Source organism: Amblyomma americanum, chromosome 9, assembly GCF_052857255.1.
Source record: "Amblyomma americanum isolate KBUSLIRL-KWMA chromosome 9, ASM5285725v1, whole genome shotgun sequence".
NCBI lineage: Eukaryota > Metazoa > Arthropoda > Arachnida > Ixodida > Ixodidae > Amblyomma > Amblyomma americanum.
Genome location: NC_135505.1, coordinates 147,924,488 through 147,946,844, shown reverse-complemented (window position 1 = coordinate 147,946,844; position 22,357 = coordinate 147,924,488). Strand labels below are relative to the sequence as shown.

The 22,357-nt window shown below is 45.3% G+C and overlaps 2 protein-coding genes across 3 annotated transcripts in view; one reads left to right on the top strand and one right to left on the bottom strand.

Moving 5' to 3' along the window:
- LOC144104830 (uncharacterized) overlaps positions 1-2,631 on the top strand; it is a 135,552-nt gene extending 132,921 nt beyond the window's left edge. For both annotated transcript variants that reach the window (XM_077638042.1, XM_077638041.1), the window contains exons 3-5: positions 461-534; positions 737-817; positions 2,359-2,631. In XM_077638042.1, coding sequence (XP_077494168.1) covers positions 461-534; positions 737-817; positions 2,359-2,522 — 319 coding nt within the window. In that variant the 3' untranslated portion in view covers positions 2,523-2,631. The remainder of the gene's footprint in view (positions 1-460; positions 535-736; positions 818-2,358) is intronic.
- A 9,290-nt stretch (positions 2,632-11,921) lies between these two features.
- Positions 11,922-21,903, bottom strand: LOC144103775 (uncharacterized). The gene is made up of 5 exons (XM_077636429.1): positions 21,778-21,903; positions 19,653-19,810; positions 16,304-16,377; positions 14,238-14,321; positions 11,922-12,055 (listed from the first exon to the last, which is right to left on the bottom strand). Exons 1-5 carry the CDS (start codon positions 21,901-21,903, stop codon positions 11,922-11,924), a joined length of 576 nt encoding a protein of 191 aa, XP_077492555.1.
- Positions 21,904-22,357: the final 454 nt, after the last annotated feature.

Genomic DNA, 22,357 nt, shown 5'->3' with positions numbered 1-22,357 from the left:
AGCGTGACACCAAGTAAACCTCATAAAAGAAGATATACATGCTAAACTATTACATAGAGATTTTTTAATCTTTTACATTCTGCAGCTCCACGATTTGGGCAGGAACCTCATTGAAGATAAGTTTACTGACTTCAGTTTCATAGTTTTTAAAGCGTGCTGGAAGACTGCACTAAGCACACGCTTTTTCGCGTCCATCGAAACGGGAGAGCCACTTGGTAGTCGACGGACCGAGGACCATGTGGTCCTTGTCTGGCTTCTTAACGCCTACCCTACTCCACCCTGTGCGCGGCACTTTGGATCGCTTGCGGCTGCTGCAGACCTATTTACTGTTCTTCAACTCATATGACTTCAAAATTAATTAAACTCTTGTCTGCTATTTAATTTGCTGAATCTTTGGTCTCAACTATAAGGATAGCGAGAATTTCGTTCTAGAATTGTGACTCCCAGTCCTTTATTTCAGGAGTGGAAGCCTAACTCTCAGCTCTACAGAAGGCTACAAGGCGAAAAATATTCTTCGTTTCAACTTCTGCCATGGTGAGTGTAAAAGCTCCTTTTGTGGACTCATAAAAAGAGCAGTTTCTGTAAAATCTGGCGACTTCTTGCAAGGGAGCGTGAAGGATTTGTAGTAAATTGCTCTAAAGACCGCTTTCAGAATATTCTTTTAAATCTTCAGTTGTTTCGACACTGCCCGTTTTTCTGGAAAGATTTTAATAAAAGTACAATTTCTTTTTTACAGACAACCGAACCGCAGAAACGCACGTAATATTTAAAAAGCACCACACCTGTCTAATTCTTCGGCACCCCAACATTATGAGCGGTAAGTGAAACAGAATTATTTAATTGCTCTTCTTTCTGCTCGATAACAGTGATTCTCGACAAGCACATTTTTTTTTCGACAGAGAGTTAATGGACGCATTATTTTTACGCATCGTAACATTGCACCATTGCAGTCATATAGACACAGGTCAGATATTCACATCGTATTCTCATATACAATCTTTGACTGACGACGCTTTTATTATTCTGGTAGTTATTGCAAAAACGCAATCTTTGGTTTTCTATGCCGGTCTTAACAGCTCTGTGCGAGCGTAGGACAAAATTTAATAGCAAGGCTACTAGGATTTAGAAGCTTAAGCCATTCCAGTTAATATGTTCATAAGAGCATATGTCAATATTCCTGGGTTGGCTCACGATTAAAGTTATGTCCATGAAGGTCGGACCTGACTTCCACCGAAGCTGATATGTTATCAATTTATGCTCTGAATAATTGCTGCAAAGGATATCCACTGGACGGATGCCAGCATTTTCACCGCATTTGCTATCGGTGAAGCTTTCTCTAACAACCACCGCAACCAATCTATAAAGAAATGACAGATTCGCATGAGGTTATCCGTGAAAGGAAAGCATTGATGACAAGAAATTCGCCGTTCCATTGAAGTCAGTATAGCGTTTTCTCTAGCACAGCATTTAAGGTTTCTCTCCTAAGCGAACCAATGACATACATTTTGAAGTAACGAATGTTCTGCCATACATGAGTGCCATTCAGACGAATACCTTTTATTTCCGGCTTGGCATTTTCACAGCACTATTTCTGCCTTTGCTTGATATCGTCTATCTAGGTTTTCTTGCAATGAAAGAAATGGCACGAGGGTGGAATGCCCGTAACTGCGAAATTCCGCTGTTCGGTCGCAGGACGGTGCGCCTGGCCGGCTTTCGTGCTGCTTTCAGAGCGGCACCGCCACTCAGTCGCTAAAGTATCTGTCGCCATCTATGGAGGCTACGTGTGACAAGACGCGCCTCCCAAATTCGTTGTTATGAAAAAAACAAACAATTTTTTTCGGACTTTTCAACGCCGAAAGTTAGCAGTTGGGTTAGAAATATATGCTTTTCATTGCGGATATTGTTTACATATTATGTTTGAAGAGAAAACGAATAAATGCGACCAGTGCCTATATTCCGCTGCATGTGAACAGAGGAAGTTTTTCAGCTTCAGAGCTTTCGCCTCAGTTGACAAAAAAAAAAAAAGTCGCGGAGTACAGCTTTCCAAGAGACCAAAAAAAAAAACCTTCTTCCTTACCTTTTCCTTCCGCATATTTATGGCGAAAATACTTGTGCAGAAGAAATGCGAATTGAGCCCATCAAGGCAGTTCACTGCAGTGGCAGTAAAGCAAGTGTGTTTATCTCGATGACAGATTGGCCTAATGCGGTCACATAAAAGAAGCACTTAGGTTAATGACAGGTAATGAAACGCACTGCAGTATGCTCCTGTCTAGATCCATACTGCCGACAATCAGCACATAGAGTAGGCCATGATCGAAAGCTTCTGTTCTTGACTGATGCCTGGCTGCAACTGTGCAGGCTTTGGCTGTTCCTTCTGGCGTCACTCGAGCGCAGCTGCCAAGGAGAGCAACTGCTGCGAGTTTATCTACGACCAGAACTGTGGAACGACGCCCAAGTACGGGACGAAGCAGAGGAAGACCTGTCCTCGGGGACGCAGCTGCGCGAGACGCCTGAAACCATAACACTGCCGCGCTGGCTGGTCCAAATTTCAAATGTGTCGAAGAAGACTGCTGCACTGGTTACGGAGCATTCGTTGCGCACACGCCTTGAATATCCCTGAATAAACCTGGCAACGCCCTTACTATAAAGCACAATTTTCAGCATATGTCTCCAAGCCACTGCTCCGCTTCTTGCGAACTTCTGGCCTGCACGATAGGCTGTGACTTTTACCAACGCTGACTTTTCATAGTGACTCTCCTTTCTGTTTCATTTTGTATCCCCTCAGCCCTTTCCCCCCGTGTAGGGTAGCAAATCGATTATCTTCCGGTTAACCTCCCTTCCTTTCCTCCTCCTCCTCCTCCTCCTCCTCCTCCTCCTCCTCCTCAGCATATATGGTGACTATGTTTCTTTGAAATATGGCGACAATTATTTCGACACCACCTCCAGCGGAAGGGGCATACGTTAACGTTTCTGATATCCCGGCGGCAGCATTATTTTTTCTATTACTCGGAAAAGACCGGCGGCGCCCGTTATTTTTTGGCCACATTAGGAGCAATATGCCAAATATAAGACCTACTGCAAAGTAGGTCGGGGTTGTTTTATCTTTGTTTTTAATAAAGTCCAAGGTTGAAAACATCACGAACTAAAAACTTTAATTAACACACATTTGCACTGACACGAAAGCTCGTACGTTATGTATAGGTAGACACAGCTTTCTTGCAGGCATGGCTGTCCTGAGTGTTCAGTAAAGGACATTAACCGCTGTTTTTTTCGGACACCAATAAAGTCAACAGCGTCAATAGATAGATGACGTCAAGCACGGAAAGTGCTTCAGTAACGAGGCATGAGGAGGCGTTCATATTATTCTTGAAAGTGATATTTGAATTGATGAGGCAGGTTGAAATATCAAGGATATCAGGCTCCGAATGCAAATAAATTTTGTAGTTTTATTTTCACTGTAAATTAACATCAATGCTTTGTGAATAAAACATTCCAAGAAGCTTCCGAAACATAAAAGTCATACAAGGAAGACACCAAGAAAGTCAAGGCACGAGTCAGTACCTACTTTTTTTGCTAATTATGATTATGTGGGTTTATGTCAGCATCAGAGAGGAGTTGAAATTCGAATGGTTTCTGCTTTTTAAGCTCGATGCCACGAAATACCACACCTCTTTTCGATGCTTTTCACAGAAATGACTGCTTTTTGTATTGATGCCGGAAAATCCCAATTTACTAAGCGCTGCCTAAAGCATCCTTTTATATCCCAGCAGATTTAATCGTGGTCGATTTGGTATTTGGGCGAAGCGCCTCAGTTCTGTATGCAGATAGCTTGAAGCTTGAAGCGACATGTCCTCGAGGCGCCAGTAGGGGCAGGCGCGGCATGTGCTTTGGCTTGACATGAGCCCGTAAGTTGGGAAGAAAGGCGATGATGATGCTGGTGATTTTTTATGGCGCAAGGGCATCCGTGACCAAAGAGCACCATGGCACAAGGTATTTTCTTCAACTCAAGGTGGGGTCAAATGCCCATTTCCCAAGCAATTCACCCTAACGAAGCCGAGCACGTGACCAGGGGAAAGCTTGTACCCATTGTGTCACCGGTGGGTACCCGGCGGCATTGGGGATCGAACCCCGCACCTCCCGCATGCGAGGCGGGTGCTCAAACCACTAGGCCACCGTTGCGATTGTTGGGAAGAAACAGGGCACACAGCACGTGCAGGAGGTGATGTGCATCTACACAGCAGTAAGAAAAAATAATGAGAGCTACGTACACGCGCCTGTTTTCAGGCTTTACGCTACTGTTTTCTAATCAATTGGGTAATTGTCACTGAAATTCCGACAGGCTCGCTACTGCCAATTTGATGCCTATACGCTAACAATAGAAGAGTTAGAAAACCTACAATTCAGCTTCTCTGCGCGGCGGAAATTCCTGCCCCAGGGCTGCGTTGCCTGACTTTGGAGCAATAGTAAAGAGCAGCCCTGGAATCACCTTTGATGACCAAATCTGAACGAGGCGTTTGCAGGTAAGCCTGACGCGCAGTACGTTGCCAGCGCTGCACTCAATCGGTTTTATCCCCGTCCCAAGGACAATGGTATGCCAGGAGACGTCTTCTCGCTCTATGCAGATGCATGCGGGGACGACGTGTGAATTTCCGTGGGAATATACGAATGCTAGCGTTGCGCCTAAATAGTGTGCAGGGATTTGGTCCCTCTGCTATTGTGCAGGACTTGCTGTCATGTCAGCTCGAGACGAAGAGACATTATGTCAATTTTTAAGAACTTGTTCCGGATTGCCTCGGCTCCTTTTCAATAATGTTTAGTGCCAAGAGATTTGATAATTCTGCGACGTGGACCTACGGCATAACAATGGCGACCTTTTGCTCCCGCTTAAAGTGTACCGCGCGTGGCCACTGCGCATGCGCTGATGGTCCAGACGCGACAGGTATGCCCGCAGCTGCCTGTCACGTTGCTCCATCTGGCGCTTTCAGGGCGCGATTTGTACATTAGCGGTCACGGCGCGCGGTTTTAACAGTACGTTTAAATTACTGAAAATGAAACGCCGGACTCTGTTCAACATGAACGTAAATAATTTGCCTTAAACCTATGCCCTCTTTAATGCATACATCGAACTACATAGTTCAGGGTGAGAGTAATCTTCAGAATGGAGGTCAATATTACAATATCGATTTGCGTGGCGAGCGAAAAAACATTTCAAGGCTAGACGGCAATCGGGAGGCATTGCTTTTCTGAACAAGGATGTCCGTGGGCTGAATGACTGCATGAACATAGCGCGTTAGGACCAACGTTTCTTCAAGACCGGGTGACTGGCGCCTTCCCATGCAGCATAAGCCCCATCGAGTTGTGCTTTACAGCTCTTCGACTGCACTTGATCGTTTCGTTGTCACGTCGCGCGCTTCCTACAGCCCTAGCAGCACAGGGCATCTGCCCCAATATTAGAACTGTGTTTGAAAAGGCTGGTCCTTTATAGAACCGGTCATTGCCAACACATTCCAATATTGGGTTGATTTCGAGTTTCCTTTCAAGTTCACACAGTCCACCCGGAATACACACGAAAGGGGCACAGAATACTGCGGCAGTGTTTTGTCTTTTTTTGTTTGAATTACTTCATTTTTTTGTAGCCACTGCTGTTTGCTTTTCTCGCCGATTGCTGATTTCTTTTATCAGTTTATGACGAATTAGACGAGGAATACTTATAGTTGATGTCAGTGCTGACGAATATGACGAGGGATAATTATGCTCTTGCCAATTTATTCTGATTAGTAACGTCCTCCATGTGTGGGCTGAGTTCTTTAGTGCGCTAGCACTTACAGCTGTTGTTTTTCGTGGCATTTAATAAAAACAACATGGGAAGAGATGTTGCCAGCCCCGACATCTGCCAACGAAAGCTGAAACCCCTGAGCTGCGGCTAGCGGTAATAAAAGGACAGGGAGGGGGAAAGACACGGGGGAGCGATAGTAAGGAAGGATAGGGGTAGGGCGGCAATACACGCGGTGGAGAGGAACCCACACAAGTCGTTTTCGGGTCTCCGCAAAATATATTTGACAGGACCCGCTCACTCAGTCGGCAGCGGGAGAGCACGCCGCCGCCATTGCGCTGTGCAGCCGCGAAAAACACAATCTTGTTTTTGTTGTTGCCTTAGTGACATGGCACATACCCACAACAGGGTATTGGCCAGGGTTGAATGAGGAGAGCCCAAAGAAGAGGGCGGATTGATGTCAAGCTAATGATTTTGCCTTGGGTGATATATCAGAATAATTAAAGAGGAAAGAAACAACAACCTTACGGGAGAGAATATCAGAGAACACAATACATGAAAAATTCTTGAAAGATCATTTAAATTCGGAAATTTTGGACACAATTGGCCAGGGAATCTGTCGGTTGCTGTTATGTAATTGTCGAGGTACTCGCAATCTTGATGCAATGCAAAACCTCTGGCGCTTGCACCGAAAGAGAGGAGAAACGAATCTGGGCGTGTCGTCTTCTGCGGCCGGACCACTAGCGCATGCTACAACAATACGTACGTACCTGCATACTACAGGCATCAAATGAAATGCGAAGAGCGGAGCGCGTGGCCGAAGCTCCATTTTACGCCGTCTGCCTGTCGCCATCGGAGCTCAACCGTGCTCATTCGGTTTGCGATAGTTTTGCTTGCGTTTTCTTAGTCGTTCACTTTCCCGCTTTGCCACTGGAGCGCCACAGTCAGTCTTTCCACCGATCTCGACTTGCGCATTGCGGTTTTGTTGGCGGCACCGGCTGCGGCCCGCGTGCGTGAAGCGAGCGTTCGTGGCTCCATCGCCTGCAGCTTTGATTTTGCTTCCATCATCGCACTGCTATCAGCGTCTTGTCGCAATGCGAACAGTGAAAAAAAGAAAACGGTCGGGTTTTGCTCGGTGCGTAACGCGGCAGTTCCTGCATCGCTTCTTTCTGATAGCTTTATCGCCACCAGAAAAGCTAAAATACACTGGAATCGAACAATCACACGTCATGCTCGAAAAGAGAGCGCGAATAGTTTCCCTTCACCGTCATGGCGTGCAGCAACGCATCGAAACACGTCGTCCAGTGTCTGCAATTACCAGAATTTCGAAGGCATTCTGTGGTGCGGGGCGGCTTGGAAACGTGTCTCGCGGGCACAGACAGCGGGTTACCGAAGAGGATCAATACCCACTTATTGTGGCCGCTGGTGCAGACACACCGAACATTACGGCTAGTGAGGCAGAGGACCCTTTTCAGTGGTGCCAGCACATCAGTCATTGGACATGGTCTACGCGGGGATGTTCTCCGAAGGTGGTGTACCGTCGCAGAAGCCAACTGTCTGCGAAGCGAATAGAAAAGCAACGCTTCTGTTTGCACAAGACATGCATCATAGACTACGGAGAACTGGAGCTGCATGATGTTCTCTAACAAGTCAGCGCTTTCAACTCACTGGCACCAGCGTCAGCGATATTGAGAGCAGACAACACCAGGTGTGCCTATCTTACCATATATGCATGCCGACCCTACATATTTCAGGTAGGATTCGTTTAATGCAATGGTCATCATATTGCGACGCGAGATAAGGCATTCGATTCCTTCTTTTCTTAATTCACGCAACCGGTAGGCTTCGATTTGTTCACAGCGCTACCACACGCTGGTACCACTATGGCTCAGCTTGTGACAAGATAACTTCTCTTCTGTACCTAAGCATCCAGTAGTGATGCCATTCTTTTCTAGATTCGCATGGAAGGACTTTTAGCTTAACAAGGACTTCTCGCTTCTGAGTTCAGCCATGAAGATAGTCAGCGTAGAACATTGCAACTTTTAGATCTACAGCCCACGTTTGAACCCAACAGCCTGTTTTGGCAATCTCCCTTATAGAAGCGAGAAAGCCCCTGTTTAGCTAGCTGATAACACGCCGAGGAAAAAAGCAAAATCACAGCGCTGCGGGCCAGGGAGCTAAGAGCTCTGGCTTCATCCACGCGTTCTACAGCCGTGGCTGCCAGCGATACCGCGCTGCGCAAGTTGTGCCAAGGTAGATGTACACTGGTAGCGAAGGCTCCATAGACGCCCATTGGTCCAAAAAATGGCGGCTCGTGGGCACTCCAGTGCCCCCTGGATTTTGAAGGGCAAACTACGCAAACGTGACGTAGAATGACGTCACGCATACGTATGCTTTTGGCGCGAATTATAAAGCGGTATTTCTGTAGAATCCGCGTTTTCGAGCCCGTACCTCTCGAAGGTTGCTGCCTTTCAGCGCGCCCCAACCTTTGCCACTCAAATGGGCTCGAGTTCCTGCTAGTTATGGCCTTGTTAATGTGCAATTGGGAACGCAATGAAAGTGACTGGTAAAGGAGGGGCAGCATAGAAAGGCAGCAACACTTCCAGACACTGGCGAAGCATGCATGATTCGTAGTGCAAATACTGGTGCTAGTACTTCTGAGAGCTTTTGAGTACAGCAAGGTATGATGCAAGGTATGATGCACAAAGCACTGGCTCAAGTGCACAGTTCGCAATAGAGTGTACGGCAAGTATGGTTTTCATAGTTTCATATTCATTGTTTATTGCAGCAACCAAACAAATACAGTCACAAAGCACACCCTTGGCACACAAACAAAAAATACATGTCACAGGCAGCACAAGCAGTATTGTTTAAGTTGGCTAATCATCTCAATAGTCACAGTGCAGAAGGAAAAAGCCCTGAAGTGCCACGAACGTTGTCAGTTAGGAAATTGAAAAGTATAGAAAACAATGCTACGACAGCTTCAATTGAAGCAAACATAACATGACATAAGTAGGCGCATCAACACAGACCATAGAGCACACTGGGATTCTTCTTCACATTTAAGTTCTTCAGCTGAAAGAATATAGCAGGTGCGTTTACATCTGCAAGGCAATGTTAAAGCCAGCTTTAGCACCCTCAAACGTACTCAACGTAGGAGCAAATACCATACATTGAAAAAGACATGAAGCCAAGTACGCACGAACGGGTTACAGCTATGAAACACGAGCGAACAGCCCGGCGAAACCATATCGAAGCTATCGCGCATACCTAGAGCAGACGACACACCTGTGAAAGTCCAGCGGGAATCGGTGTAGCGTGACACCAATGGTACTATCCACGCTGTCGCAGTGTACCGCCTTGGTGTACCACGGAGCATCGTTTCTTCACATGCCGCAAGCTCATCTTGAAATGAAGCGCTAAGCGCTTCAAAAGAAGAGCGCGAAGCGTGCAAAGACGGAAAAAGACTTCGCACTGGCCGCACGCCGAAGGAAACGACAAAACCGAGAAAACTGCCGCAGCACCGGCAGCGGGGTGCAAATCTTACCGAACGGTGACAAAGAAGCGACGTGCAAGGACGACGAAAACTTCGCAAAAGGAGCATTTTGAGACCGGCGAGCTAAATTTATACGCTTTACCAGGCGCGCCATCGCAGACAGCTGGCGATAAGAAATCGCCACTGTGGCCGGGTTAGCCGGGTATCGAAACAAGGCCTGCAAAGACGCGCTGTAATGCACCGCACACTCATGAATAGGGGGCAGGTCAAGGGTGTTGAAAAAATACAAAATTTGCCAGGTTTTAATAAAATGACTTACCTCTTTCATAAAACAAGGTGCTAATATATTTTTTCTTTTTTATTGGCAGATTACATTCCAATTTTGTAGCTTTATTATTTCTTTATATGAGTGTTTTGCCCCCCATCCTCTGGTTGTGCTGCAGTCGCGCTAAACCACTTTTCGGCCCAGCCTTTGCCACCACTTTAAATCCGCCTTGGTTGTGCTAGGACGAAAGATTGCACGCGGCGCCCCAGCGGCAAAACGAGGAAACAGACGTCAAAGAAAACCGAAGCATAACTATCGCAAACCGGATGAGCGTGCCCCTTTCTGATGACGACAGGCAGATGGCGTAAACTGCACCTTTGGTCCAGCGTTCCGCTGCCCGCATTTTATTTGACGCCAGTAGTACAAATAGAGGATATGGAATAATCCCCTACTTAATGAAAACGGTTTTATTTGCGTCTGCAATAAATACCGTCGAACGAAGGATTAAGATAAAACACCAAGTGATTTAGCAGGATGCAGAATAAAAAGGAAACCAAAAACATCGGACACTAATCGGGGAAAGCGAAGTCAAGATTTCAGATATGACAATTCCTTCTTAAGGAGGGCGGTCGATGGTGTGCTGACGCAGGCCTCTCCCCTTTTGTCGATGACGAATGCCTCAAAGATTTCTCTCGCTTCTTTCTCTTTGTACCTACGCAGAACGCGCGTTTCGGGCAGCTTTTGTTTACAGCCTTTTCATTTCTTGCAGCGCAATGGCAAACTGCTACCTGTTCCAGCCCTCCTTATTGAATTTGCGTGTTAACGCAGCCGGTCATTGAGGCAACAGCCTGTCTGACCGACGCAGTATGTGCGGCCACAGGTTAGCGGAATCTCATAAACAACTCCGAGCAGTCAACAATGCGGGTTTTACGTTTCTTGACGCATGACGTCTTTTTCTTTTATATGAATGGTTTCTGGTTTACGGGGGTTTAACGTCCCAAAGCGACTCAGGCTATGTGAGACGCTGTAGTGTAGGTCTCCGGAATAATTTCGACCACCTGGGGATCTTTAACGTGCACTCACATCGCACAGCACACCGGCCTCTACAATTTCGCCTCCTTAGAAATTCGACCGCCGCGGCCATGACATCTTTCCTTTTCTTTCTTCTTTTTCTTTCCTATGGCAGGCTGCTCACCTTCCTACCCGATGGTTGGCTACCTATATATATATATATATATATATATATATATATATATATATATATATATATATATATATATATATATATATATATATATATATATATATATATATATATATATATATATATATATATATATATATATATATGCGCACTGTTTATGGCGGTTGGATGGCGTGTTGTATGGCTGTGGTTTCCCGTCTGTGTCAGCCAGTTGACACACATGACGGTGCGAGTTGCCGCAGCCAACATATCGGCCTGCCGCTGCTGCGAGGCCGTCGAGTCAAGGCTGCAGGTGATTTCGTTTGCTCAAACCACGCTTGAGAGCAGCGCGATCGCGGCGCGCGAGTGCGTTAGTCACGTGGTTTGTTTTTGTATTTCGAGGGCTTTTTTTGGAGCTGGAAAAAAAATACACGCGTGAGGGTTTCCTTATCGTGAATGATGCAATGAGGGTTTCTGAAGGCGCTCTGCAGCTCATCAAATGAAATTTCTTGTCTAAAGTCAATATTTTTTAATTCAGATAATTAAACTTATTTAAACTATTAATTAATTGCGAAACAAAAAACTGCCTATGGTGCGCAAGATAGCTGTCACCAATATGCATCTGGTTTCACTCGCCTGTCTCTAATAATTTATCATTTTAACCCTTGGCTGAAGTGAGCTGGGACACCCGGTATATATTGAATGATGGCGTTTATTCAAGATGGAAATTAGTAGGGTGATTCCAGGTGACAGATGATTTTAGAAAAGTAAAGGAAATCAGAAGCCTGAAGAACAGACAACAAGGATTTTCCTGCTCACATATTTAATCACGCATAAACGCAGTCTTGGAATATGGTCTTCAGTTTGAAACTTCTTGGGTAACAGGCTTGCCGTACTCGCAGCAAAGCTTTTTTTTTCAGCGTGGGAAAAGATGGGGACAGTCGTGGCTTGGTCCAGATGACACTTTTTGCTTGACTCGAGAAAAGCGGCTGAGAGGCGAGATACTTGAAGTGGACAGAACGAGGTAGAGACCCCATCATGAAGTACAGCGATTTGTTCATTGGTGTATCGCGTGAAAAGAATCACTTCCCCGAAACCTGAGACTCCTTTCTAAGGTTGAAAAAACGTCTGCAAAAATCAAGCATTAACCCTAACTTCGCTAATGCTGCCGTGAGGGTCTACGTGCCGCGCATCCTGCATGCAGCTAGAAGTTGCAAGTGTTAGGGTCGTACACTTGGTACTTGGGCGACGTGCCACAGTTCTCGGCGTAGATGAACTCGCAGCAGTCGTTTGGTATTTGCAATGTTCCAGCTCTGCGCCACAGGGAACAGCCGTAACCTGTTGAGTTCAACCGGAACAGAAAAGAAGGCCTCAGCAAGTCAATGGATCAGACTGAACACGCATGATTTGTGTACGGTCACTACAAATCGATTGCTATTCTCTTTGTGCGTTTCCTTACATGCCCACGCCAAATACAATCTACTTTCGGTCACCAGGTCGCACCCGCTAATTGGCGACTCTCGGTAATGTCCGTATCGTAACTGATATGTGAGGGTGAATTCCTGCAGGGAAGCTCTGTGATTTAGGAAAGGTGAAAAAATTAGTTGCTTGGCAGCGGTTTGACCGTTTGTAATGGCGTAAGGCCCTCGTTTGTACGAAGTAATCTTAAAATGATGTCATGGTCATAACATTAGGACGCTAGTTCGATATTCAGGGGTATGCTATAACATGTCTCATTCACATGAAGGCAAAATTTTGCCCTTGTGACCAAAACTTCTCGTAAATTTAGGTTTGGTTAAACATCTGGTATGTTCCGAAGGGCGTGCTGTCGGGCTAGTTGGTGTTGCATCATGTGAAGAAATTAGCTCAAAAACAGAGACGAAACACAAGGCAGGAGACACAAATAACACAAATAACGATTAACAAGCTCTACCCCCTGCTGTTTTATTCAGATATAAAGCATAGAATTCAGAGAATTCTCTGCTTTATACTTCAATAAAACATTTGGTAGTAGCGCTTGTTAATCGTCATTTGTGTCTCCTGCCTTGTCCTTCGTCTCTGTTTTTGAGCTAATTTCTTCACATAATCACGTACATGACGGCGAAAACAACAAATGTTGGCACATATCCTGAGCTGACGGAGACGGTTTATCCTACATACCCGTTAGAATCATTTGTCGTAGTTAACTAACGAGTTAGTAGCAATTCTGATCTCTTCCCTAGCTTTGAAGGTTGCCACCAAAATTATGCTCTCAAGCAGCACAGGTAATCACCCCAAAATTGGAATAGGATGGTTCCACTCTTGGCCTTTGTTGGACCGACCTTGGCCAATACAGTCCCAATATTGGGCCTATTACATAGGTTGGTCATATAAGTGACCAATATGGCTCCATGCATTTCCAATATTGTGATTATGACTTTTTTTTATGGCGCAAAGGCATCTGTGGCCAGAGAGCGCCATGGCACAAGGTATTTTCGATTACTCGAAGTGTGGTAAAAGACCCATTTTCCAAGCATTTCACCCCTAATAAATCGAGCACCAGACCAGGGGAAAGCTTGTACCCATTGTATCACCGGTGGGTACCCGGAGGCATTGGGGTCGAACCCCGCCCTTCCCGCATGCGAGGCGGATGCTGAACCACTGGGCCACCACTGGTGTCTTTTTCCAATAGTGGGCAAATTACCTGTGCTACTTGAGTTGATTTTTTGCTAGATCCGATAATTCATAACAACTCAGAGATGCGTGTCATCGTCGCGCTACAGAGCCGGCTGTAAGCGAAGTCTAGTGAAGATAGCACTGTGTAACGTAATGCGCAGTGTTCGAAAATCGTGCGGCATAAATCGTAACTCCAGTACAGTGGACTCCGGTTTAAGCAGTTCTATTTTTTTTACTCAGTGATACACTAATCTTCCTGATACGCTAACTCCAGCTGCCTTATCGAAACTATGCAATCGCTTAAGGGTCCTTGTTGAGGTTTGCTTCTAAGCAAAGTACTATGCACTAAGGTGTGCGATAAAACAAATACACACCCACATAAAACCTTTGGGTAGACGCCCACTCTCGAAACAATTGAGTAGCAATTGAGTGGCGGAGTAGAAACGCTCTATAGACCTTTCAATCGGTTGACGGAGATATGGAAACACGTCCTTTCTCGACGGTCGCAAACCACTTCCGCTGCCGCCTCCCCAATGCTAGCGCTAAGTGTACACGCTATAATTTAGCGAGGATTATGGTGACGTTACTGCAAAGGCCTGCAAGCCTGATAAGAGCATCTGTCTTGTGTCTGTCGTCAGCCGGAGAAAATTTAAGAAGTGCTCATTTAAGGACAGACACACAACCCTGAGAGCTGCACTGAATTCGGCTTTAGTGTTTCTCTGGCTAGTGCGAAGTACTTTATGTGGAGACATGAATCATTACTTTTATCTCTATATGAGATGAAATGGGAATATGCGCAATTCATCAAAATAAATACTCGCAATTAAAAAACAATTCTTATTCGCCCAGGCTCCTCTTCACTCACCGTTGGCAGCGTAGCGATGACGAACCACAATACAGCTTGCACAGTCAACGTAGATTACGTAAAAGTCTTCGTGTGGGTTTTGTGCTGAAAAAAGGAAATCGGGAACAAGAGCAGAACATCCTACAGCTCGGGACAAACAATTCCAGCACTGCGGGATGTTTCTTCACATTTAAGAAGTAATAATTGGTTGCTGTCGTTTGGCAACCGCTCGCATGTGCCTTCTTCCAGATAAAACATGCTAGAACCTGCAGTATAACGTCTGTTTATTTTCCAGCTTTCTTGGTGTAATTTCTTAGAATAACTGAGTGCACAGTGAACTGAAATAGACGCTTAAGCTTCTCTACGAATACAAATTCATACATATCCGAAACCTTATCTTCTATGCGCGTCTTTTTTATCTTCAAACTTAATGATATCTGAAAAAATTAAAAATGTCTGCAATTCAACCCTTTAATATAAACTTTTATTGTATACAGCGCAATGAGATAAACGTCGGAATTGGTTTAGTGTGCACACATGTCTTCCAGGAGGCAGCCCGGTTCCCATTTTTGAACTGAATTTAATATTGTGATCGTTTTGGTGCTCTTTCTTCATTTAATTAATTCCCTGTTGACCATGTTCACTGATGACTTGATAGTAGTGTATTTATATGCCCCAAACCTTAGTGTACTTTTTTGTTGTGTTACGTCATTGAGCCTTTCATTTTTGCTGTTGTGTTTTGTTGCTTATTATTAATTTGTGGCCTTTGTACTTTTTTTTTCTTAATATTTGTACTTACCTATTTTCTGTATGCTCACCCTGCGAAAATCCCTTCCTGGGATTGCAGTATAAATAAATAAATAAATAAATAAATAAATAAATAAATAAATAAATAAATAAATAAATAACGTGGTTCCAGCATACTACGGCATAAGGCTGATATAGATGCTGCTTGACATTTTTAAAAACCATGTTCAATATTCAGGACCGGCTACTTCAAAACTGTCGCTGAAAGCTCGGAATAGGACCAATTTGAACAGACAAAACAATGCCCCTTATCTTCGCTGCTTTATGCAATCATACGTTCTGCCATGGTGACACAAAGGAAGGTTGCAAAAGTATGGTGGGATTAGCCACGCCGGCCCAGCGGCGGAAAAAATTAACAAGAGGCAATGAAAAAGACGGCGTCCACATACTGATAAACTCTGCCCTAATGCATACGAGCATAATTATGGAACTGCATATTAGTTAATTCTAGCGATCTAACTCAGTATGCCTAGAGCATGCGTAAGTTAGCGCTCTCACAAGGAGCTCTCAGTGTCCGCAGTGCTGATCTGACGTCATTGGCGTGAGGGTATCCAATGGGCACTTTAACTGCACGTAGCCAAGCAGCTCCTCAAGGAATGAAGCCTGAGGAACGCCTACGACGGCTCCAGATAAAAGCCATGATCTGAACTGTGGCTAAGATGTACATGTAATTGAAATACTGACGTCCTTCATGGATCTTATGCGTGCTGTGCTTTCCAGCCTGCGCACGCCAGCAGCCCTCGACGCACTGCAAGCACTGGATGCGCTACATCAAGTTCTTGCGGCTCAGCCGAACTGCAGCCCGAAGGGCTGCAATTGAGTTAAGCAACCAGTAAACTCCACATGAACGACGAGGATTGCTGACAGCCTTTTTGCGGTCGAGAGAGCCGCTGTGTTGTGCTCTGGACCGCCTGGATTATCGCCCATTGACAGAGGATTAGTTCCTCGGGCCGTGGCTGCAGCAGTCGACTGCTCTCAAGGCCTGCTGCACCATTCGTGAGAGCGACTGGCTTGAATGACAGACTTTCACTGTGCTCGTTACCCTTCCTGCATTTCTCTTTTCAATCCCCTCATCCCTCCTCCCCAGTGCAGGGTCGCCACCCTTCTGGTTAACAACACTGCCTTCCTTCTTCCTCTTTCTCTCTCTGTCTAGCCGGACGAATAGCTTTCACAATTTACTCATCGCTTTTCAGTGAACTAGCAGGCAAACTCGTAGTAAAATTTTATTGGCCGAAGGCCTAACACTGAAACTTTTCAATAGTAACGGTATCCGTACTCACCGTTGTCGGGAGTGAACTTGTGTATGTCCTTTCCGGTGTAGCAGGGTGACGAGCTCAGCACAAACTTCCCCTTCCTAAGACACGTAGAAAGCCACACTTATTAGCACGTTTTTTCCTTCGTTGAAATTTCGGTTGCCTTCTTGAAGAAAAAAAAAAACGGGAGCAACAGGGACAAAAAAGAAGAAGACGGGAAGCGGGAAAAAGTAAGCGCTGTTTTGTACTCCCTATTAGTGACCTCAGTGTGCATTCAAAATGTCTAATGTATTTTCTCACTTCAAGAGGCCGCCGCAAAATACGATAATGCAGACTCATCTAGCAGGGAACTCCTTTTTCGTAGAATAAAGTAAAATAAAACTAAGCAACTCGCTTTTTTCGGCTAATGACAAGATCGGAGCAGTGCTATAAGAACCACCAGCTAATAATAATAATCGGTTTTTTGGGCAAAGGAAATGGCGCAGTATCTGTCTCATATATCGTTGGACATCTGAACCGCGCCGTAAGGGGAGGGATAAAGGAGGGAGTGAAAGAAGAAAGGAAGAAAGAGGTGCCGCAGTGGAGGGCTCTGGAATAATTTAGACCGCCTGGGTATCTTTAACGTGCACTGACATCGTACAGCACGCGGGCGCCTTTGCGTTTTGCCTCGATCGAAACGCTGAGGCCGCGATAGGGTTCGAACCCGGGTACTCCGGATCAGTAGCCGAGCGCGCTAACCACTGTGCCACCGCGGCCACAGTGAAGATTTGTTGACGCTTTTGGCACATAATTATATTCGTGTCAATATAGTTTACGGCAAGGCTGTCGCTTACAAATTTCGCACCCTGAAAAACCTTTATTAGTCTTAGCCTTTTATCATGCATGAGAAGAGCACCAAGGCCAGTGGATGTCGTGTGTCGAAAGTTTTACCTTACATCTGCTCCCCTTTCATTCCCGGGGTCATTCAGAGATGAGCCTGAACACATGCTGTACGCGTGCAAAGCGAAGTTTAGGCCAGCTATTGCTGCATGAGCAAGCAAGCTTAGTAGGGGGCGGCAGAAAGTTAGGTGGGTGGATGAGCTTAAGAAGTTTTGGGCGGTAAGGTGGCTGCGCCTTTCACAGGACAAGGTTAATTGGAGAGATAAGGGAGAGGCCTTTGCCCTGCGCTGTCATAATCTGGCTGATGATGATGATTATGACTGATACATGACGCATGGGGCCCTCTAGCTTTTCGGGTATACCTTTTACGCTGCAGTACCGGTTTAAGACATCGCCTGGACAGAGTATATGAATATGTTTAGAAGGGATACCCTTCTATGTCTTTTGGTCCTCGTGATACGCTCAACCGAATTACAAGAACTCTACTATCTACAAATAATATATTGCTGGAAGCTGAGTCTCATTGCTCTCTGGAACTATAATAACAATCACGTTGGTTTTACCTATGCTCCTGCTGCTCGATCCGATATTTGTTTTTCTGAAATAGTCGATATGCTATTATTCCAACCTGCCAATGCGAAGGTCGCTTGCGCGAAACAATTTTCTGTGGTCATAATTCGAGTCAGGCAAAAAAAAAATGATAGGTAATAAGAGCGATTCAATGAATTATGGTCATTTTAAAAATTGCGTCCTGATTTCGTTTTATGCAAAGCTGAAGGGTATACTAAATTTCTTCCGCACTAAAATGCGGCTACAGTTGGCCCGGGACGTCTCAGGGTGGCTTTGAATAACTTATCTTTCTTGATTTTCATTTTGTGAGCTTTTTTTCTCATAGCTAGTGCGTGGAAGGCGATGCGGTGTGCGCATTGCCGCTGCTAAGGAATTACAGAGCAGAACGTCGCGTCTTTCATAGCGTCTTCGTCTCAAGTGTTAAGGATACGCTTTTAAACGAGTTTAAACAGTTCTGCAGTATTCGATCTGATTAAAGGCGAAACTGCGCAGTACGCTAGCTTCAGGACAGGTGCATTACACTCGAAACACGAATACGCCTGCAGGTAAGTAAAAAGGCAGCAAGCTTCCCTCTAGGGCACTCCCTTCTAACCTGACCTAACCCAACCTAACCTAACCTAACCTAACATAGAAGGGAATGCTTCCTCCGTATCTACTCCTTTCTGTTGAGAGTGTATGGTTCATAGAAACGCTTAGTTCCATTGCAAGAGTGTGTTTGGGGTGGTTTAAAAGCAGCGTAAAAAATTGTGTTCCGCTTCTGTAGACACTATGTTATCTCGTCATCCTTAGCCTAGCCAAACTAGGCAGAAAATAATTCAGTTAGATTATGTCGTATACTTCTGTGACAAGGTGGCTAGGCGCAAACTAGAGGTGCAACTTTCCAAATGACTCTACGCAGAAAACTGTGTGACTAGGACAAAATTATTAAAAAGGAAACATTGATATGCAGTCGTTTCGTTTGTGTGGTCACGAAGCACAGCCATCGAATGGAGGTGAACAGATCGATGCCCAGTTGAAGAGTGTGCATGCGCGCTGCTTATTCGGCAAGAATGATGCTTGTGCTACTAGACCTACCAGTCTTCTGTGCGGGAGTGGTGGCGCTGTGAAACTCGTGGTGAGATCGGTTTTATTCTCTGAGAAGCGAATTGCTTACGTATCGACGGGCGTCACCATGTTCCCTGCTCGGAACAGGCCACCCTAGGCGTAGCTAAAGAGAACTACTAGGGCTACTTGTGAAGGGCCCAATTTCTAATCTGACCAGTATTCATGAGTGCTGCACGACGCTTTTTATATCCCCCTAGCGCACCTCACAAATCATTGACCAAAGCCATGTTCCAGCCTCAGTTTTTCCATTCGGGCAAACTTCGGCTGGTAAAGACGCAGGTATTTCATGAAGTTGCTCTAGCGGCAGCCGAAAGAAGTTAGTGATGTCTGGCGGACAGAAAAAAGAAAAACACGGCGTTAGGATTTAAACCTTGATGACGACACAGAGGCAAACTAACGTCAGGTTGTTTTCCCCCATTTAATAAACGCTGACAAAAAGCAGGATATTGTTTCATATCATCGTTCCCTGCCAATCCCTTCATGAAGTAAATTAATATCCTAGGACTTGAGATAAAAAGCAATTGCAGACGCCTTACCAAGGAAATCAGCGATAAGACAGAGCACTATACTTCGGTACGAATGCTAATGCTTCGAGGAAAACCAAGGAAACAGAAATACAGGAAACAAACGGGCCGCACATACGCTGAATTTTAGCTAATGCTGGAAAGCGTACTCTCGTTACTTTGAAATCAGCGCATGTGTCGTGAGCGCGGTCGTTTGCTTGACACCATTCGAACCGTCATTAAGTCAAGGTGCTCTCTTGTATTCAACGGGAGCATTGTGGCAGGTCATCTTCCCGAAGCACAGAGGTTCGCGTGCTTACGTTGTTCCATTTTGTCCGAACGTAAAAGCGACCGGAGTGGTGAAATTCTCGTAGGTTCCGTATCTCTGAAACTTGAGGCACTTGGCGGAGCCGCCGAAATCCGGATCAGCGTAGTAGTTCCTGTACATGCTGATCCATACACCCACATCTGGGTAGCACTGGAAGCATGGAAAGGAAAGGAACATTTGCCTTTCATAACAGGCGAACATTTCGACGAACACAAGGAATTCGACCATTTCTGACAACTCGAAATGAGAGATTTCTTCCTCAGAATAAGGTTGTATTTAATCTTTACGCAAACACATTGAACTAATACAGTCCCCGCTTCGGGCTGTGGGTAAATGAGGCCTCGCCGCGCCATATGCTTTAGCCGTCTTGGCTTGCTCAGTCCCGGACAAGCAGTGCCCCAGCGGTCAGTCTCCAGATCACAACGATTTTTTCTTCAATATTCGGAAGTTCTCGAGAATGCTGTATAGCGGTCCTTTGCAGTCGTAAATCCCTCCTAGGGTACGTCTTAATCGCTAATTACTTCCTCATTTATTTTTATTTTTGTCCGTATGAGGGTTAGTTTATTTAAATGAGCGAATGCCGCTGAAAGAGTTGAATCCATGGTCTGGAAATTCATAAGTAACATGACTGCTGACATTAAGGTAACGCTTTCTCGTGTACTCCAAATATATTTCTGGTACTTGGTCCGCCTGAGATCTTACGTTACAGTCGTTCTATTGTCAGTTACATGAGTCAGTGCCTTACTCATAACAGACTACATGTCAATGTGTTTACAGTTCTCAAGTTCTCGATATCGTCTTACGCAGTTAACCCCTTTACGCGCATACCTTTGCTGGTGCTCAACTAATAAAATGAGGCTAGTTCGACGGCGCCTGTGCATATTCATGTTGGGGCCCATCTGACTCCAACCACAGCAAAGCGTATTTTGAACGGAAGACGGGTGCATTAGGATTTCGTCCTTATGATAAGAAAATCTCGACTGGGGCTCCCATATCATGTGCGCGACTGACTCTACCGTGTTGAAGCTACATGATCACTCCAGTGCTCTCCTTCAATTTGAGACGTGCTTGAGCGTCACAAGCCAAAGTACCATAGTTTACCAGCTGCCGAGGCTATATGGTCTTATAAAGGATGACATTTATTAACCTTTCATGTTTTTTTTATTTTAAAAAGAGTGAGGGACATGAGTGTGGTTCGTTAAGCTATATTGCAGACCAAAGCGTACGTTATGTGTGTCGTATGGATCAATAAAAAGACTATTAGTTACATTAACTTATCTAATATTTTTATTCTTGCTTTCAGGGAGCAAGGTTGATGGCAGTCAACATAGATGGTGAGCTGTGTTTTGCATATTAATAAAATGGAGGATGTCGCACTCCTTATGCATAAAACACAGGCGGAGTTGGTTTATTGGATGATGTAGAACTTATCTGATTTAGGCGGTGACACAACGCGCAGCGACGCCATTTAATAATTAGCTAATGCGAGAAAACTAACTCAACAAGTTTTAAAATGCGGATTTTAGAATTTAGATACTTAGAACCACATTTCCGGACAGAAAACTTTGTAAAGAGAGATCACCTTCGATTTTTTACGACCGTCGGTCTCGCAAAATAAGTTGGCCCTCAAAAATCGGAAATAAACTAGTTTATTATGTTTATTATTCATCTCATTATCTATATATATGGTACGTATAATGTCCGAATTGCTGTAAAATTCATCTGAACAAATTGCGCCGCCGTATCTCACACAGTTTAAAAAATAAAAATCTACACAGGTTAAGAAAATCTCTCTCTACGAGCGCACAATGTTCTTCCTCGAAGAGCCTACCGAAGAGAAATGAACATGGTTTATGGTTTATGGGGGTTTAACTTCCCAAAGCGACTCAGGCTATGAGGGACGCCGTAGTGAAGGGCTCCGGGAATTTCGACCACCTGGGGTTCTTCAACGTGCACTGACACCGCACAGTACACGGGCCTCTAGAATTTCGCCTCCATCGAAATTCGACCGCCGCGGCCGGGGTCGAACCCGCGTCTTTCGGGCCGGGAGGCGAACGCCGTAACCACTTAGCCACCGCGGCGGCTAATGAGAAAATAACAGCAGCCAAAGCGCTCACCTGGCTCACATCCTGGTACTGCTGGAGATCGCTCCGCTCTTCGGGGTATTGGGACTGGTAACCGAATGTTCCTAGCGCTTGCACGACAAGAGTCGCAAGCAAGACGTTGACTCTCCCGCCCGACATCGTGTGTCGACTTGCAGAGCGCCAGGGACTACGAATATCGCAGCCTTTATTATAAAGAATCAGTTTGCACGGAAAGGCAGGTGTCCCCTTCCTGCCATGTCAATCACATTTGCGCAGGTGGGTCCCGAAGTTCCAGCGAGGAAACGGGAAATGATGGGCCATGCATCATTTCAGTGCATCAACGGAGGGGTCTTAAAATGGAGTCCGAACCTCCGGACGTGCCAGTCAAACGTCATTTGAGCTCCGAAGAAACTGCTCGCGAAGTATAATAAATATCTGTTGTAGTGACCCCTGTGTTTGCAGGTTTCGACCGTGTGGCGAGGGCGATGAACGGAGCCACCTGGATGGCCCCGGAAATGCTTTGAAGCAGCAGATTTTTATCTCCCAAAGATTGATTTTTGATAAGATACTGAAATATGAGAACCATCTCTAGGTAAAAAAAAATATGGCCCTT